This window comes from Lonchura striata, chromosome 5 (assembly GCF_050655825.1).
Source record: "Lonchura striata isolate lonStrDom1 chromosome 5, ASM5065582v1, whole genome shotgun sequence".
NCBI lineage: Eukaryota > Metazoa > Chordata > Aves > Passeriformes > Estrildidae > Lonchura > Lonchura striata.
Window position 1 is genome coordinate 23,944,870 of NC_140707.1, and position 20,279 is coordinate 23,965,148.

At 36.7% G+C, this 20,279-nt stretch overlaps 1 protein-coding gene across 7 annotated transcripts in view; it reads left to right on the forward strand.

The window, feature by feature from the left end:
* The window catches only part of INSC (INSC spindle orientation adaptor protein), a 139,943-nt gene extending 125,380 nt beyond the window's left edge, over window positions 1–14,563 (forward strand). For all 7 annotated transcript variants that reach the window (XM_085580131.1, XM_085580132.1, XM_085580129.1 and 4 more), the window contains one exon: window positions 1,036–14,563. In XM_085580131.1, the coding sequence (XP_085436257.1) occupies window positions 1,036–1,164 (129 nt within the window). In that variant the 3' untranslated portion in view covers window positions 1,165–14,563. The remainder of the gene's footprint in view (window positions 1–1,035) is intronic.
* Window positions 14,564–20,279: the final 5,716 nt, after the last annotated feature.

Below are 20,279 nucleotides of genomic sequence, written 5' to 3' on the forward strand. Positions count from 1 at the left end.
TGAAAGTAGCCTTGAGTCACAGGGGTAGCAGCCCTTTATCAGCACTCATGCATATATTTGAAAATATTTATATAAAACACCCAAAAAAGGTGAAAATAAATTTCTTGCTTCCACTCCAATCCAATTTTTTATTCTATTTGTGCCACCAAGACAATACAGTGCCCAGCAAGGAGTGGGCACCAGAAGCTTAAGACTGCTCAGGAGAAAGATCCCATCTGGCCCTGCACTGCCTGGATTGTGAGCCAAATGCCAGAGCTGAATGATTTCACTGATCTTTCTGTGAAAGGGCTATGGGGACATGGGTGATCTAGGATTGGAGCATAAGCTCTGGTGAATGAAGACTGAAGAATACTCTTTGACAGTGCTTTATGATATTAATGTAATTTTAAATGTAAAAGTAATACTCAGTTATTGCAGCTTGGTTATTTCAGCAGGTCTCATTCAGGATGAAGAAAATATAAATGTGAGCATAGAAAATGCTGTGATTGTTCTTCCTACATGCCAAGAAGACTTGTTAATCTTGTGTGGTTAGAGCAGAGACCACAGAGCGATGGCAGCAAACCAGAGTATGATTTTTGTCTCACTCAAGTTGTTGCTGCACATTCCTTGAATCCATGCCTATTGCTTGAGACGTTACCTACCTCCCTGTCTCAGAAATTTGTCTTCTGATACTTTAGTAACTGCCTGAAGATGTTTTCTGATAAAAATGTGTCAAAAATATTGTCCTTGAGACATAAGCTGCTTCAGGCTCTCTTGGGTATTGTCACGGGTGTCTGAGGGTTTGCACTGTATTTAGACCTGCTGTTCAGGTCAAAAAGCAAAGTGTCCCAAAATAATTACCATTGAATAATTTTGCATGAGGGAAGATTAATCTGACAGATGAAGACAGTGAGATTACCCAGGTAGCAGAACCCACAGACCTGCAGTGTTCATTTTTGAGTCCTGGCTGTTACTTAGGTGTGGTTATTATGGATTCCTGAATGAGGACTTTGCCAAACCTGACTGCAGTGCAATGATGCTGTTTTGTTTTTCTAGGCAGCCTTGAGGAGACTGGCAGTCATGAGTCCTGATGGGCTGGAAGATTCAGATTTTCAGCAGCTGGTAAAGCCCAGACTAGTGGATTCTTTTCTGCTGTGCACAAATATGGAAGAGAGCTTTGTATAAATGGGAGCCAAAACCCTTTGAACAATAAGGATGATGATAGGTACACAGTACACTTTTATTTTGGTTTAGTCCTATTGTTATTTATGACTTATTTATTATAAACCCATGAACATGGAATTTGCCAGAACAAAGGGACAGAATTGGAAAACTTGTTACTGTGGTTTGCAAAGGTAATTTTTTATTTTATTCTCCTGCCAAGACACACAAGACCTTATTATTGCCATCTAACAACATGTTTTCTTTAATATAGTTAAATTAAGGTACTGAAGCCAAGAATTTGTTGCTCTGATGTTAAATGCTTCTAATAATGTTTTATCACTGATATTTTTCTATAGTTAGGATGTTTTGTAAGTTTTTAAATAAATGTTATAGCCTCATGTGTATTAGGAGAAAATAGTCCTGAAAGCTGCAAGTATCTGCTTTGAAATGAAAGGGATATTAGAGTCCGAGTCCAGTCCTTAACTGTTGCTTTTTAATAGCATTATATAACTGAGAAAAATTTCCAAAAAAAACTTCAAATACTGGCTTCAAATGATGCTAGAATACATTCTTGGGCTGCATAGAGATATGCTAACATCAGAGGATACACACTAACAGAAAGCTCTTTATTTACATTGACTGAAATTTCCTAAAGAAATCCATAGAATTCTAGAAAAATTTTTTTGATGGTGTGTGTGTTTTATCTCATGATGTGAGATTTTCCGCCTATGTTTTAAAATCATTACACAGTGATAATTTTCTCTCCTTTCCAAGCCTTGCAAGAACTGGAACTGCTAATGCCCAGACATGTTTTTAACATTCAAGCTACTGTTTTTGTGAAAAGCTGTTCACACCTATACTAAATAATCTGAAGAGTTTAATTAGTTGGAACTTGAATTTTCATTTTTCTGGCTTGCTAACGAGTTCTGTATTTTTAAAACTTAAATGGGACTGTTAGGAGCCCTGGAAGTTGATAAATGGATGATAACCTAAATAACAGATGTGATTTTGAAATCAACTTTTTTTCATGAGCATTCTTCTTAATTCTTTCCTTTTCCTTTCATTGAAAAACCACATCTAATGAAAATTACTCAACCAGCAATAGCTTGGTAGTGTTTTTTTTCCTTAACTTTTCACAAAGCACTCTGTAGATTATGAAAAAATGTAATTCTTTTCTTCATGGCTTCCAAACATTGCTTTGGATCATCTTATGATCAGCAATTTCAGGGTACTAGGATATCTGCCAAAACCCCCCCACATTCCTTCCTTAGTGTACTTTGTAGATATATTTAACAGTTTAATTAATTAAAGTTTTTTAATGTTATGTGGTTTTTAGATGAATTACCAGGTAATTGTGAAGCTGTGATGGTCTTCTACATTTTCTGTATATGAAAAATCTTTCCTGTTTTAAGCAGTGAGACAATGGTGGCTACTTTTTTCTTCCTTGATTGTATGGATTAAGAAGTCTCTGCCTTAATGTCTTTCTTGTGAGCTCTTCATATAATCAGCTCTATCTTGACTGAATTTTAAAACCTCACAAAACATACAATGACCTCTGTCATGAGCAGCTATTCAAAGGAAAGTGTTGAATCAGATGTTCTAGTAAGCACAGAAGCATAGAGATGAATTCTGTTTTTTTTTTTTTTTTTTGCTTACTTTGAGACAGCTTCTTAAGTTTCCAAGATTGTTAAAATGTATGGTACTGTAAAGCTTTAAAAATATTGTGTTAGTGATGGACTTTAACAGTTTCCTCACTAAGCAGAAATACATGTGTGAGCCATGGATGTCTTGGTATAAACAATTAATTAATAAATTTCATAAAAAAATTAAGCAAAAATAAAATCTTCTTGTTATCATTCTGATAGCCTGGCAAAACCCTGATAAAACACATCAAATTCTGTACTGAATTTCTGTACAGAGCCTCATTCTGTCAGCTTCAGCTAACACCAGAGATATGAGATTGTAGATGGAGTGGGGTTTATCCCATAATAGGTAAATTTAAAGTCTCATTTAAAGAAATTTTCCATACGTGCACAGTGAACTGAAGGAGCTATTAAGAAAATTCCATCATGACTCATAATGTTTTAATGTAATTTCTAACAGATCAATCAAACATTCAGTGAGCAGGTCAGTAACAACTAAGTTGCTCTCAAATACAGGAATGTGAACCCACATTGAATTTACTACAGCTACTCTCAATCTGTTATATGGGTCCATAATTCTAGACCCATATTTTCCATTTAAATGTGTTCATATTACAGACATGGCTGTTTATATTGCAGAAGAGAAGTATTTAGGTGGAAATCATATTTGCAGCAGAAAATATATCTTGAAAGAGCCATTTCAGCAGACCTCTTGTCATCTAAGTGTCCTCCAAACCATCTTAGGTTTTGACTTTTTCACCTAGAGCTGTGCACTTTATTTTTGTATATGCTAAAGTTTATGGGAAAATAAACATACCTCTAACTTCTTGATTCATTTGGAAATAATAAGTCATTAAAAATATTGATTTATTTTTCTCATCACTTCTGAATGAGAATTCTGGATTCTGAATGAATTCTGGATTCTGAATATTTGTTTTGAAAGTGACTCTTCAGCTTTAAAAAAAACCAAACAAAAAAAGAACAGTTTAAGCCAGAATAAACATTTTTGCTTTCAAGTGTAGTATTAAATTCAATATTTAATATCAAGTAATTTTCACTAAAATAAGTATTGTGGTGGCTTAATCCTTGGACTCCCTGTGTCTATACATAGGTAGGAGTGAGAGTGGAGAGTAAGTGAAATACATTCACAAATCAGCTCATTTATGTGGACTCATTGACCTACAGAGCCTGAATGTAGGTTAGGTGTTGGTTTAATCTTCCTGGAAAATGAATGTCAAACTTGTTAGAAATGTTGTTTCACTTAAATTCTTCTGAACATTTTCAGTTTTGTATGAGATTAGAAATGCTTAACAAACACAGTGAGCATTACAAATAATTTGTAATTTTCATTTACATTCCAGCAGCTTTGGACAGTGTCTTAAAATTTCAGCTTTAGTTTCAAAGTGTTACAAATATTCAGGGCCCAGATGTTTCATTCATAGAATAAGGTTTGGTTGTTCTCTGTTTATTGCATACTTGGCACATGAATTACTTATGTAGAATTTTACTTGTCTGACCTTTTCGGTTTAAAATAGTATTTGTATTTACAAAGAATAAAATAATGTCTTTGTAAATTGCATACCTTAACTAATTAATTGGGGTTGTCTGTTAGTATCCAAAAGATTACTTAATTTATAGGGTTTTACCTTTGTTCAAGACTGATTCTGGTCTCTCATATGGCTTGTTCCAAATTTTTGTGTTGGCCATCTCCTTTTAGATAACAGCAATGAACAGTCAAAATAACCTTGGCTTTTGTATTTTGAGGAATCTGCTTTGATCTTCAGTTTAAATTTTTATTAAATTAAATGTATTTAAAGAAGCACTCTAGACACTGTAAATTATTCACCAGTGTTCTCATTTTTAAGGGGAGGGGAGGGAAGATGGCATTAAGCATTGAAAGAAAGGTCCAGAGTGAATTTGTTAATGGGAGTTGGAAGTGCAGAACTGGTGGGAAGGTGGGTGAATGATTTCAGCTCTTGACAAGCTAAAGAATTGGGAACAAGAAAAACACAGGATCATCTATTCTAGATACTTATGTTCTTTGTGGAGACCCTTATCTCTATTTTCTGGCTTGCTCTTGGATCTGAGTTTCTTTTTCCAGCTGTGACAAATGTCTTCCTCTTGGGAGTATATTTGTCTAAGCTAGTTATCTAACAGAAGAGAGTTACATTCCAAGGTCTGCTTCTGCTAATTCCTACATTGATAAGGTTTTTCCTGAGAAACTAAGTAACAAAAATACATTGTTAAATACATGTAATAAGGATCACCTAGAACAGAAAGAAATGTTTATTGTTCTTATGACAAGGGGAAGGTCCAACATATCCTCCAAAAAGCCTGAGAGAAAGCACAGGTATATCAGCTTATACTTTCATGTTTTGGTACTTCTGCAAGCAGGACTGATGACTTACAGTTTATGAATTGATCAGTTGTCAGTCAAATAATCACTGAATCAGAGAAATAAAAGAAACTTACTAGACCTGTAACCTGAATGCTGGAAAATTAAAGATTTTTCTTTTTCATTTTCAATAGCTAATTGCTGACTTTTTAATAATTGAGGTGTGCCTGGAACCCAAAGAAACCTATGGGAAACCAGTGGGGCAAAAAAACAGTAGCAGGTAATGCTGCTAAGTTGCTTTGGAAAGAAATTTAAAAGGATCAAAAGGCTTAAATGAGGTTGAGAAGGAGGTGTGTATAATGCAGTCACTTATCACTTCTGTGATCACCTGTGCTACAAATCACTGCTCACACCCTCTTCTTTAAGCTTTCTGGATTACCTCTGGGTTTTAACCAGCTTTTGTCTACATTCCTCACAGCATTTAGAACGTGATATAATAATGCATATGTCTTCTAAGTGATCTACTTAGTCTGATTTATTTATATTTAATAACCCATATTGTAAAAATCTCCTTTTTTGAATAGTTCTGAAAGGATAAACCTAACAATATGTCTGTTATGTATGCTCATCAGGTGAGACAAAGATTATGATAGATCAAGAAGGTATGTCTAAAAGGATCCAGAAACAGATATGCATGTTTTCACTTGCATCAAAAGAATAATTATGGGCCCAAATGATCTAGGGGAATTTTATTTGATGCCACTTCTGACTTCTATAATTCAGTTTGCTTGCACTGAAGTAGAGACAGAGGTAACCCAAGGTTTCCAGGATCTTGGCAGAGTTAGATGTGTAGAGGTCTAACATATCAAATAAATATAAATAAAATCTTAAGTATGAAACTAAGAAAAAAAAACAACTTTTTTTTTTTTTTTTTAATAGCAGCAATTAACAAAAATCAATGATTTTGAAAGTTTATCCTATCAGTAGAAGAAATTGTCATGTGCTTTATCTAGGGGGGAGTTGTGAACTGTTAGAAGTTCAGTTCTGCAAGTATAGTCCAGACAAGTAATTCAGCTCCTTTCTGTAGGCCAGAGAGAAATGTGGGAAAATTGTGCTGATGATTTCTTTGAGGGAGCTGTCTAAACACCTTGACATCGGCTCTTAGTTCAAATCAGGGGAAATGAATTCCAGGCTCAGTCTGGAGACCAACAGGAGACACTTTTTCAACTGGAGTTTTCCATGCTGTTTACATTTCAAGGACAATTTTCCTCAAATCAGAAAATTTTGCAAGATCAGACTCTTCTTTTGAAATGACAAAGACATCATTTACTTGTTTGGTATGTGCTAACTGATGAATTCTGTTTGCCAGTGTCTTAAAACAAGGAATAGCTGCACCAACTCATTGATCTCATGATAATGTACCAGATTATAGGTTTATTACTACAGAAAAACATCTTGTATTTGAAAAAAAAGGGAGAAGAAAGACACTAAATAAGAACTCCAAAGTGAGTTATCCTGGACAACATGTGAAATACCACTGAGCTCATCAATAGTATTGCACATGCCAGGACAGCTACTGCTCACAAGAAAACAAACACAAATCCCCTCAAACCCAGTGCACCTTCCTTCCCAAAAGTAATCAGCTGAGCTGGAAGAAGAAGAAAGGACACTTCATTACAAGGCAGAGCCTGGAACAATCACAGGTAAGTGAGAGATAATAAGGACTATTTCCAGGTGGTGTAGGCTATCCCATGCTGGCTTGGAAGTGGTTTACTATCAAGACCATTGCTAAAGCCGTGCATAGAAGTCTGTGTTGCTGTGCTACTGTGGCTTAATCTTTGAGCTAGCAAATGCTGGGAACCCTTTCTTGAAGCAAGAATATGCTTTCCATCAACGTTGCAGATGACAGATGTGTGGTAGTTCAAAACTGCATTCCTCTCTGATTTTCTCTAGGCCTTTCCCCCTGATGTCAACAGATTAATGCTCCCCTTTAGAGTGAATGGCAGCTGAAGAATTAGCTCAGTACAAGGGAAAGCTACTGAGAGTTCAAACCCAACATCTGTGAAACTGGACAGTGACATTTTTTACAAGGTATTTGCAGGTGCTGTCTCACTGCTCTGTTACATCTGCATCAAGGCAATCTCTTGGTCTAATATCTCGGCTAAAATTTCCTCTGTTTCCTTACTTGCACTGTTATCACCATCTCACAGCTCTTTCTCCTCAAATATTATCTATTTTTCTTTTTCTGAAGCATTATACTTACAGTTGCCAACATGCTGGGTAGTGCACTCAGATGGAATTTTGGGATTCTTCTGCAAAGACCAGATGAATGTTCATGAGTTTTTCCTGTTCTCATCTTTTGTTTCTCTTGCCTATGTAGGCTAAAAAATACATGAGTGAAGTGTTCCTTTCCATCCTTTTGTATCATACTGAGGTCTCTAAGATTGTTCCTTTCATCTGAGGCCACTTAAAGAGAATTTATTTGGAAAAATATTAAAAACAAAGACCAATTCCTTTGGGAGTACCAGTATGGTCTTTTTGTTTGTGACCCTATCTATTCCTTGTGTGGAAATGTCTTTGGAGCTTTTTTGCAGTTAAAAATGTGATATGGCTGTACTAGAGATGTCCTTTGTGTCCAACACCTGTTCAACTGCAGCTTTCATTCACTAAAAACAGCTGATTTCAAACTTTTTTTTTCATTTATAGAAAATTATTTCAGCACTTTTGTTGCTTGCAAGCTTATCTAAAACCCCCTTTCATGTGGCAATCATTTTGCTGCTTCTCATACTCAGTGGAAGTTCTGCCTTCATTTATCCTTTGATTACCTTCTTGATTTGTTCACTTTTCTCATTATGTGTATCAATAAAATATTGAAGCTGTTTAATTCAGATTTAAATGCTATAAGTTGGTCTAAGCAATAATCAAAAGGGCTGCTGAAAATTAAATCATTAAATATATTTTTGGAAGAGAGGTGTTATTGACACCAGGATCTCAGGGTTTAAGTATTTTGAAGGTACTTTTAAGGTAGAGTGTCTTTCACTAATGAAGTATGGATATATTTTTATTGAAAAAATTCTTTCTTAAATAGTTGGATTTTTTTTTAAATTAGACATACTTCTATTAAAAACACCATAAAAGTATTTTGCAAAAGATTTTACTAAAGAGGGTATTTGATTTTGTTTTCTTTAATGACATTTCACAAAGGCTTTATGTCCCTTTTTACCTTGAGTTCAGAAATGATAATATTACCAAGAAAAAAAAAAATCTAATTTCACCCAGGGGCTACTTTTCCAAGCAAATGACCAGACATCACGTGTTTGGTTTTACTTGTAGCACTGTGGCAGTTCTGTGCTGCAGACTGAAGGTGTGTTCTGTGTGGGAGGCCACGGGGCAGGAAATGTATGAAATAGAAGCAAAAGCAAAGATTTTGCTGAAGGTGCTTCCTCCTGTGGAAAATTCAGAAAGTCACCATCATTTACTCCTTGGCCCCCGTGGAGTTCAGGTGTCCACTGCCTTCACTCAGTATCCTCTGGGCTTGTTTACTTTTTCAAAAAGCTTTGAGTTGTATTTTCTCTCTGTTCCCATCATGACAGCTGAGAGCTGCAACCCTGTGGATAATTTTGATTTTGTCTGCATACCTCTTTCTTTCTGCTTTATTTGAAACATTTGCCTGCTGAAGAATCATCTTCCTTACTATTTGTTTACTCATTACGGGCTTTTCTGAAATCTAAGAAAACTGCAGTCAAACTCACCACATAATTAATATGTTTCTTCTGTGTAAAGACAGCATTATTTTTGTAATACTAAATCTTATTCTGGGAAATTTAACCAATTTTGTCAGGGACAGTCACTCATATTATTCTCCTACATTTTCATACTCTTGTCAATAAACTGCTTTTAACGGTTCAAGAAAATAAATTCTCTCTTAAAATTTAACTTATTTTCAAAAATTTCAAATGCTTAACATGAAAGCTTGTTTCTTTAAAAATTAGAAAGCAATTAGAGAATCTTCTAAAAGGAGTCAATTGTACACGTAGCAGCCCAAGGTTTTGCTATAGACTGCAGTTTTCCTTTTTCTTGAGTAGTACAGTGTTGCTATTGTTCAGTTTCATGTTAGTTCTGGCTGCTATTCTACAAATCCCATGGACAATAGAGTAATTTAGAGGCCCCTTTGCAGCTGGGTGGGAAAGGAATTGAAACAATAATGGTTTAAATATTCTTTAAAAGTTCTTGATGGTTTTTAACTTGTCCTGGTGACCTGATCCCATGAATAAAGACATTTTAAAAAGTCTAAGGGATGCATTTGAATCTTATCTCGCTTCCTAAAATACTTAAGAACCAATTTTCCTTACATCTGGAATGTCTTTAGTCAGATTGGCTGTTTTAATCTGGGTGAAATCTGAATGAGAGCAAGTAATCTAGAGACCTGCAAATGAACTTTCTGAAGTCTTTAAACCACTGCTGAACTCATCAGAAATATATTATCATTGTACACTGTTATGCATCCAAACTCTCTTCCAAGTCTTAAAGGGTGAATGTAGCCAGAAAGTCAGCTTCCCTTGGGGCCACCTGCTAAAGTGACAAAAAATAGTCACACAATACATTTCCTTGCCCTGGGAACTTCTGAGAATTAATTTTGTCCTCTAATATTCTTTAGAAAATGTAAAATTTTTCTCTAAAGAAAAAGATTATTAATATCTCTTCAGAAAATTAATTTTAGACTAAAGATTTTTTTTTTCTGTAGCAGAATAAGGTTTTCTTAATGTGGTTTTTCACATTACAATGTCCTGTGGATCTGAGTTGCTTTTAAAAGAGCAGAGTAAATTTTTTGTTTTATTTCATTATGCAGAGGAATATAAAGAGATTTATTAATTTATTCCATTTAAAATAATAATTATGTATTAATATTTTAAGAAAGTGTATTAATTGTCAGATGTGAGGAGTCAAGGTCCATGTAAGCAAATGAATATCCATTGATGTTGTTTCTCTAAGATGCAGACTTTACCTTGAATTGAGTTTTATTTGATATTGATTTAAAGATATTTTCTTCCATAGAGACTTAGTGTGCAAAGAAGAAGGGGAAGTACTGGGAATGTTTGTCTGGATGTAACTGAGCAGAAGCATGAGCCTTCTTCCATGATGTCAGAACTCCAGGCCTCATGGGTGTCCTGTTCCCAGCGGGAGTGGAGAAAAATGTAGCCATGAAAATCAGGTGAACTGAAGCACCAGGCCTCATTTTTCATGAGAGGAGAGGATAACAGCAAGGAAAAGCTGAGAAGAATTGAACCCAAATGTATGAAGGAGACGCTACTGGGGCTTGTTGAAATTTGGGAAACAAAAGCAGATGAAATGTTGCAGGGAATGGTTATGAACGCTGCAAAACTTGCTGTAGTCACAATCAGAGTTGTAGTTACAATCAAAGTATCATTTAATACTTTGATATTTATGAAGTACCAAGTGAAAAATGAAAAAATTAATACAACACTAGGTACTGTTTTGTATTAGCGACTACACCACAATTGGCAGCTGATCTGCACGTGCCTTGGTTTTCAATAGTGGCAGGAGTTTTAGAAGCTCATTAATTCATTGGCACAGATTAGGGAAATGGATATATTCTTTTTCTGTCAAAACACAATGTAACCCAAAGCAAAAGGAGTCTCTGTGCTTTCACAACTCATGATGAAGTGCAAACTGAGTTTTCAAAAGCTGCTTTTAGATGTACTTAAGGACTTGCTGGGGGAGAAGTGGGGACATCTACTGGAATTTTAAAACACTTCATCATATGTTTCCAAGGCTGCTAGTGAGACATATTTGGTTTAGGTCTAAAGTTAGATGAATAATGCAGAAACAATTTCTACTTATATTTGTGCAAATTTGGAAGCAAATCTTCAGCCATCTTGGGGTTGCTTTTGGTGTCATTTCCTGCACACACTCACAGAGTTATTAAACTTTAATCGCATAACTGTTGGCAGAAAATAAATGTTAAGCTCACACAGGAATACTATGAAAAGTGAATTTCTAATGTGCTTTCTGTAAGCCTGTGTACCACAAAGCTGATTCCATGAGTTATGTTCATTAGACTGGAGGATGGAAACAATATTAAGTGATTTATGGGAGTAACTGCAATTGAACAGTTAGTTTGTGCTTGGAGTAGCAACCCCTTACTTTAAAAGAAATTAAAAAAGAATTCAATGAGGAAGGAATATGTGAAGGAAATTGCAACCCACTCTCCACATTTCATGGTAAGAAAGAAGGAAACGCATCCATCATTAAATGCATTCATTAAACATTATTCACTCAGATCCATTTAAAGCATGTTCTAACTTTAATCTCCTAATTTCTTGGGGCTAGATTGTGATGTGTCCTGCATGCCCAATAAAAGCATGAAGGCTCTTCCTGCATCGTGATGTGGGTTGCTTGGACCTTGGGACTGGGCCTGCAGGAGCAGCAGTATTTTGGATGTGCTCCTTTTCTCTCCCCAGAGAAAGCCTGGGGAAGGGAAAGGAAGGAAAGAGGAATAAGATTGCAGGAGGGGAAGCTGTCCCTCTTGGTACAGAAATCCGGGTTTGCTGGGTTTGAATGAGGGTAAGGGTTTCCCAAAATTTTACTGCTATGAGCCAGTGAATAAATAATTCCTGCTGGGACAAGGAAGGTAAAATTGGTAAAACTGGCCTGGAGGGGTGTTTTCCAGTGTTGTCTACGTGCCACTGCAATTTGCCTGTCCCATGACCTTCAGTCTATGTCTTATTTTAATCCTTAAAGTTCAAAGACCTTATGACTTTACAAAGTTTATGACCTGATAGTATGGTGTGATTGTGTCATGCAATTAAAAGTTGTTAGAAATGAGAAGCAGGAGTCTTTCCACTCACCTTAAACTAAAAGCCAAATTACCAGTGTTTGAAGTACTTTGGTACTTCACAGGCGGGTCCACAGAGTTTCACAAACTCTCTATTTTACTGGGCTCTTTGCATTTTCAACCTTTGCATACAATGGACTAAATAAATTGTGTGATTTCTGGTGGGCAATGCAAAACAATTGCTCAGCAATATTTAGAGTAACAGACATAAGAAATGCTACAGGCTGAATGGAGAATGTTGCTCCTGTAAGTCCCACCACCATTTTTCAGTCTTACTAAGAAATGCTTCAAATATTGGTATTTGTACAATGTGTATATATATATCTATATCTATCTATCTATATCTATATATATATATATCTACACGTACTCTTTAGTTAAAAATTGTTTGATCTGTGAGAAACTTTCTGTAAGGCTTTCCACCAAGATGTCCTTAAGGATTTTCTGCTGGAAGGACAAAAGAGAACCATTTGCTGCTCATCAAAATGCACATTTACCTCCACTCTCACCCTTAATATTCTATTCTTTCAGCCTTCAGCTGGGTCCTGGGAATCAAAGGAGATCCCAGTCATCACAGCTGTCTCAGTAATGGGGTTTGTTTTGCACACTGTTTGCAGTGTGCTCTGGTTATGAGACTGTTAAAGAGATCACAAGTGACAATCTCACTTACCTGCTTCTCATTATGAACAGTTTGGGTGTCAGCATTATGGTGAGAAATGCTCACATGACTTAGTAATAAGATTTAATCCTCCAGTTTTTTTTGGTAAGTGTTGTCTTTCCTGCACTGTGTCTCTGATTTACTAAACTGACATGTTTCTATCAATATATCAGTCTCATTTGGTTTGCCTGCTGCCCCCAAGTTTTCTAAATTTATCCCAAATAACACGTTTTTAATTGAAAAGAGATTCCCTGAGTCTGTATGCATATCCACATCCATTTCTAACAATTTTTGAGGGTTAAACCTGCTCCTATTGCAGACCCTCCAATATCCAAGATGTGTGGGCAAAGTTATTATATATTTCAAATTAGTACTTTTCATAATTACACTTTAGTGGATCAGGTCATTGCTGGGGGAAAGTACCTGTATGTTAGAAACACCAGAAGCTGCCTGCACACAGTTGCTGGCAGAGCTTCTGGCACATGTTCAGAGTATTTTAGTACTACATGCACTTATACAAGCTGAAGATGTGGCTGACGGCATTAAAGTAAAAGTACTCCTATGTTAAGCTAGTAAGACAAAAAATGATTGAGGGTGCAAGTTCTAAAATCTTCCCCAGAAAATAGCACATAATATCCAATTAATAGTTGTGGTAAATCTGTCTGAAATGTACTCCATATCATATCTGGCAAGAGTTGCTTTCAATAGAAGATTACAGAGAACATTTAAATTAGCCTCTGAGAATTGCCCTGAATAACAAACTCATTATTTACTATATTTGCATTTTGTTGAGTTTATTAGTTGTACTGCCTGGCTAGATTTTGTGGCTCCTTTTCTGTCCTTTCTGCACAAAAGACCAACTATGGAATGTTTCTGAAAGCAACAATTGTGATTTTATAATGAACCACAAGAGGGGGGAGAATGAACATAAATGAAGGAACTTGATTTTAATGAACAACTGTTACATTTAAGGCAATGCTGTATCAATGCTGAATTTAGGAATCTTGGCCAGGTGTTGGCTGTGGAATGAAGAGTTTGAACTGACAGTGAGATGTTTTCCCTAAGAGTCATCTTTTCTGGTCTGCTGATTTAATGCTGAACTTCTCTTAAAGCTGTGGGCAAGACACACTCTCAAATGTTTCTTGCTATGCTGAGTGTGCTCATCCCTTTCTTTATTGCCTTGATCAAACACAAACAAATGCTAATGAAATTATAAAAATAGAGACCTCTGTGACCTGAATTATCAGTTTTATAACTTCCTACCCTGTCTTTTAATTTTTTCCCACATTTATACAAAGGAGCTCTCTAACTTAAGTAATCAAAGAATTCTTCCCTGGTGCATAGATGAGTTTTTGGTGTCAATATGAAAAATAAATCGGCTTAGACTTGTGATTATGGACTGATACAGGATTGGGGAATTTCCAAGAGCCTACTCTTTAAAGAAAGCTCATAGTTCTCTGGCCATTATATGCAGAGGCAGCTACACTGATGACAAAGCTGGGAACTCCTGGAGATGGTACCCTGGGACTGCTGGGACCGCATGCCCCTGGATCAGCCCTTGGGAGAGGATGCACAAGCAGCTTTGGCAAGGAATCAGCTTCCTAATCCCAGCACTGTGGTTGCAGTTCCTATAGCCAGCTGAAGGGCAAGGAAGGAAAACAGATTTTAAGAAATCACCCACTCCACTGCCCACTTTTTTTTTTTCAAAGTGTATACAAGAGACAAATATTTTTCCAATATTTGGTCCTTTGTATCTCATGTTCCTCCTGGCCTAGTCTGTCAGTCCTCTGGGAGAGGGATAGGAATAAAGGATTCTTACTTCCCCCCGGATTAAGAAAGAAGCCAAACGACAATTATAGCAGTAATCTGAGGATGGTATTGCAGCAGGTGTTTGCAGCATGGCAAAAAAAAAAAAAAAAAAAAGAGAATAGTAGAATAGTCAGCAAACCTCAGCTTTTCACTGCAAGCAATTACAAGTAGCTCAGTAGACTGTAACTTTGCGAGCACACCATGTAATATTATTAGGCAAAATGATAATGTCCTTAATTTCATGTTCAAAAGCTGAATGGTTCTGAAGGAGGCTTGCAAAAAGAAATTAAGATAGTTGTACTAGAAGCAGACAGACTGTTGATTACCAGCAGTGAGGTATCCAGATTTGACTAATGGCACAGTTATTGTATGCATAAGCCCTAATGGTGTTTAAGTGGTTGCTAGAATGAATGCAATTAATGTAATTTATTTGTCAACATCTAAACACTAATACTCAGAATAGGATGGGAGGTCCCTTGCCTAGCACATAACCCTATGAATATTTTTCAGTGTCTCTTTTCACAAGTACACAAAACCAGTGACTATGTGGGTTTTTGTGTTGTTTCTCTTTTTTTTTTCTTTAATGATTTTCATATTTTAAGGGACATCATGTACGTAACTCTGCTGATTTAAACTGATTTTGTTTTGCTTGCTTTCATGGATTTTGGAGGGATATTTTGGTCTGCCTTTCCACTTGAAGACAGTAAGTTGCATCTGTTCTGCATGTTCTGAGTTGTTTAGAGAGGGATCTTCCTAGATTGTCTGAATTACTGTAGGGTTAACAGTAAATCGATTACTTTCTTAAATTGCTTCAGTGATTGATGATGATCTATGCTCCAAAAAAAAAAAAAAAAACAAACAAAAACCCCTGTGTATTTCTAATGTGAGTTTCTTTCAGCTAAAAGCTGGAGTTAATCATCTTTGAGATCTTGTCATGCTACATCAAGGAACCTTGTGTTAGTGGAGAACTTTCCCTAAGTGTGGCTGGGCTGTAAGAAAAAATCTTTGAATGACACAGATAGAGCTTCTGGTGTTTCTCATTGAGTGTCTTTTGCTTCTATTTCACATTTTTGTAACTTTCTAACAATTTCAATATTTTCACTCTGCATTATTTTTTTTGTTACCTTGTTTTAGATCTAAAGACCTCACTAATGTCGGGTCTGAGAACAAAGTGCCTGTGGTGCTCTTGCTTGGTACTTTCCTGCTTACCCAAGGAGACAGGAGCATCAATCCTGTTGAGAGATGTTCCTCTCCGTGGTAAGGTTTTTCCAAGTGTATAGAGCAGCTGTGCTGCAATACTCTTTTCTCTCCTTGCACTAATCTGAAAACACCCCAGGCTTTGGCATTGCTCCTCGCTGACTCAGGGGGAAAGCAGAGTCATTAATCTCCTCCAGATGAGAATTGATTGATATATTAGGGTTAATAGCAAAACTTTATCAGCTTACATTTCAAGTAAGTTATTCAAAAATATTGACAGGCTCTCTAAGCTACTGCTGCCCTCTGCACTGAGGACTGACATGGCAGGACTGGGATGAGACACAGTTGCCTTTCAGTCTGGATCCACATCAATTACCTTATTGTGGAGCCACCGGTAAGAGACCCGGGCTGTATATCAAACTGCAACATAAGTAGCAGCTGTCAAAGCCATCAGATTAATGACTGTTCATTAATCATTTCTTGTTCAAGGTGGAAAACCCTTCCAAACCAAGGCATAGAGAACTTGAAATTGCTGTTTAGAGCAGTGGACATGTATTTTGCAGAAGGTTTATAGATTTCACAAATGTTTGTTATTTACATGCTAAATAACTTTTAGTGTAGTGCCTCCCTGCCATACCCAACAGCACAATTAAAGCTTTAGGAAGAGATACACAAATGCAGTTCCTTTATTAAGAGGAGAACTATATAAATTTATGTAACTGCTTCCCCTTAATCCCCCCTGACTTGTATGGCTCATTTGAAGGGACTGCCATGTTTAGGAGAGCTTAAAGTGGCACAGAAATATTTGTCTTAAGTTTTATTACTAGAAATTGAAGGATTTTCTTCTTTGTATTTTTTTTTCTTTTTTCTTTTTTTTTTTTTTTTTTTTTTTACCTCTTTGTCCTCTTTGGCTAGAGAAATGTAAAGAGAGAGAAGCACAGATAGTAGGGAAACCTCCTGTAGTGGAACAAACTAACTGCTACTTTCAACTCTCTTGTGAAAAAATGGAAGACTAAAATTTAGTTCTGATTCAGAAACACTAAATTACAATTTAAACAAATAATCTGCTATAAACAGAAAAACAGGTTTTTAAACAATCTGCTATATTAAAAAAAAAAAAAGTATCCTCATGCCTACGTGCCTCTGAGTTCCTCGTGGCATCTCACAATCTTTGAATTGCTTCTTTTTGGTAGCTTGATCCTAGGAAAGCCTGTAAGAAGCTTTACTTAGCATAGTGGTCAAACTCTACTGTGCATTATTTCCCATGCCTGCAGTCTATACAATGATAAACCTGAGGTACTGGAGATTTTACCTCCAGTAATCACAACTAGAAAACCACAAATGGGCTTTTCATTTCTCCCTTGCAAGAGCTATAAAAACCAAGGTAAACCATCCTGCCAAATCACTTTTATAGGGACCTCACTTTCCTGTTCACTAGTTTTACTCCAAATAATTAAAAGCAGCACTTCTGCCCTTCACTGTGGTTTCCAAGGAATTCACAAGGTGCATACGCTCCATCCAAAGTCCTGAGTGAGACCAAATTGGAGGTCCTTGGTGGTTTCATAGCACAGGGCTCCTACACTGGGGGATTTGAGCTACAGTTTCCACAAACTCCCCTTCTCCAAAAGGTGGAGACTTTACAATGCTAAATCAGCAGCCCACACAAAATTTAATATAGCGATGAAGATGAACTTAGTCCTGAATACTTTTAGTTTTTGTTTGCTTCAAATAGGATTTATCATTTTGATGCCTCCGTAAGGAAAAGGTGAGCTGAATATTTAAATCTACAGGTTGTTGTTTTTTTGTTTTGTAGTTTTGGTTTTTTGGGTTTTTTTTTAAGGACGTATTTCTGTCTGTAAAAGGTCTTTAAGCATTCTGCATTCTCCTTGCTTTCCAATTAAGTTTTCTGGTGTTTCTAACGTGGTTCTCTGGAGTGCTGGAAAGTAATAGGAACAAGAATGCATTTAATACCTGGCCTGGTGTCTTGGCAGCAGAGCTTAGCACGCCAGTGTGGGGAGTAGCAGGTTCAGGACCAACCCCAGGAGTCTTAGTACTTGGACTGGCAGAGGGCTGGTGTAATGCACAGACAGTGAGCTCATTCTGCAGGTGGAGTGTTCAGCTGCATTGATCTTGTGGCAAACCCAGCCTGCTAAGGTTTTGGAGAAACATTGGCTCTGATCTGAAAGGAAATTGTGCTGCCTTTCCCTGTCTTTCCACTAGTTTAGCTTGCAAGCTCTAATAACATTGAAACACACTTTAAGCAAGAAGGCTGACGCAGCTACAGAGACAAAAAGTAATTTCCTATAAATAGTAAATACAATAAGCAAAACTCTAATCTCTCATTAGGTAATTGTATTTTCATGGGGTCAGCCAGCCTCCCTGGCCATGTTGAGGTCAATTCTAAAATATGTGCATTATATACATTAGGAATTTGTTAATGAAGCATAAATTTCATCAGCAAGCTGGGTGCCAACATCAACTCATTTTGGGTACATGGTTTGTATCTACAGTGGTGTCTTATGGATTTGTTCCATAGCTGAAACAGCAAGTTTGTGTAGATGCTATGAATGGCATACAATAAAGGAAGAAAAGGGAACACCACAAGCATAATAGATGAGCATAAATCTTCTGAATTTTGGTTAAATGAAATCCAGAATGCAGTGGGTTCCAGGACAAGAGTAAGTAAAGGGTGAGGAAAAGATCATGTTGCCAGAACCAGGAATACCTGGTCAAAGGTTAGAAATTATTCCACTTGATAATATCTGGTCAGTGCTACTAATTATTTCCTTTGATAAAAGATGCAATGAAAAAGCTAATAAAAAAGCTAAATACAAAGCAATCCCTCCATTTTCAGAGCACCATTTCCTCCTCGTTTAGTGGGGATTCACTCTAAAAATTCACCAGTATTTTGCTTAAATCCATCAAAGGGGCCCTGTTATAGCAGCAGCAAGATGACCCCTCTAAGCAATCAAGTTAGAAGCCCTCATGCTTACTTCTCCTTCCAGCCTAGGGTGCCAAATGTAGGATTTTGTTCCCAAGAATGGTGGGCCTAAAAATGAGAACAGGCTGGACAAACTTAATACCAAATCTTATGATGATGGTGCCGTAAGACTCTTGCCTTGCAAGCACGCAAGAAAAATTACTTCTCTGCTTTGGAAGTAAGGCTTGTGTGTCCTTTCAACATGTAGGCTGGAATACTGCTTTGCTTTATTTAACCAACACAGGGTCTAAGGACAGCAGGATTTTGGCCATTTTTTTTTTTATTGCCCATTAAAGTGGAAGAAGTGTTTCAGAGTAGTAGCCAATTTGAAAAGGAATATGAAATAAAATAAATTCTTCAGATTTCAGGAGTGTTCTCCTTTCATTCATTAAGTTTCCATAACTGAGACTGGATCATTGCGTGCTTTGGCAGTGGAAAATAAAGTTTCAGAAAGAGCAAACTTTCCCAGTAGCACATGTTGGAACAACACTACAGGCTCCAAGCTGGGTTAAGCCAATTGTAAGTTTGACAGCAGAATTATATCAATTTCTTTGAACAAGTAATCCAAGGAATTTATGTAGAACCATGTGAGCTGTTCTCTTAGTTTCGATTCAGTGACTTTCATGTAAAGCTAAGGTGAGGTTTTAGTAGGCAATAGAACGAGCAAATTATTGGGAAAAATATTATACCGTGCCAAGAATTGTCCTGCAAGACATTGAATCCCAGTGAAACTGGCAAATGAGTGAGGGAAAAAGTGATCTCCTAATTCTTCATTCCTCTTTTCCAGTGGAGCAGAGGTTGGGTAAGTAAAGGAAGTGAGTCCTTGTTCCTGCGTACCCAAAATTCAGGCAGCAAGGAACTGAATAATAGATATATAGAGAAAGGAAGGATATAGATATAAATTGACAGTTCTTCATTAGTAGAAATTAAAAATATGAAGTCTTTCCTACATGTATCTACACCTGGATGTAAAACACAGAGACCCACAGAACTCCATACATCTACTTCAGTGGGCTTTGGGACAGTGCAGACATCACCCTGTTGGAATGAGGAACCTTCAGAGAGGCTGTTTCCCTTCTGCTGCAGGTAATAGTATTACAGTCTACGAGTTAAGAGGCTTTTCATGAATACAACTTGAGAAGAAGCAGATCCTGATTGCCTCTGCAAATGAAAGCAGTGAGACAAGGTAGGATTTCAATACTGTTAGCTTCCAGGTTAAACAAGACTGATTCCCCTTTTGAAAATCTCTGTACTGTTCAAATTAGTGCAAACAGTATCATGGGTTTCTTGGGGGGAAAAAAATCAATTACATATTTCCCCCTTTATCCATCTAGCTCTGGGGAATGTAATGCTGCTGAATATGCTGGCTTTTGTAAGAGATGTAAAACAGAGTCTGTGATCATTTGTGGTCATTAAGGATAACTTTTTTTTCCTTTTTCATGAATAGAGGTGTTAGTGAAGGTGTTCTGGCCTAATTCCAGTGCCAGTAATTGGATTTTTTTTTTAACCTACACACATTCCTTCAGCAGTTTCATTTATTTCTGTGTGCTGGGCTCAGTTGAGTGTTGCCACATTGGCCCTTTTTTTTTTTTTTTTTTTTTTTTTTTTAGCTAGACTGATGCAAACAGACACTAAGACAGCTGTAAGCTCTCTTTTCC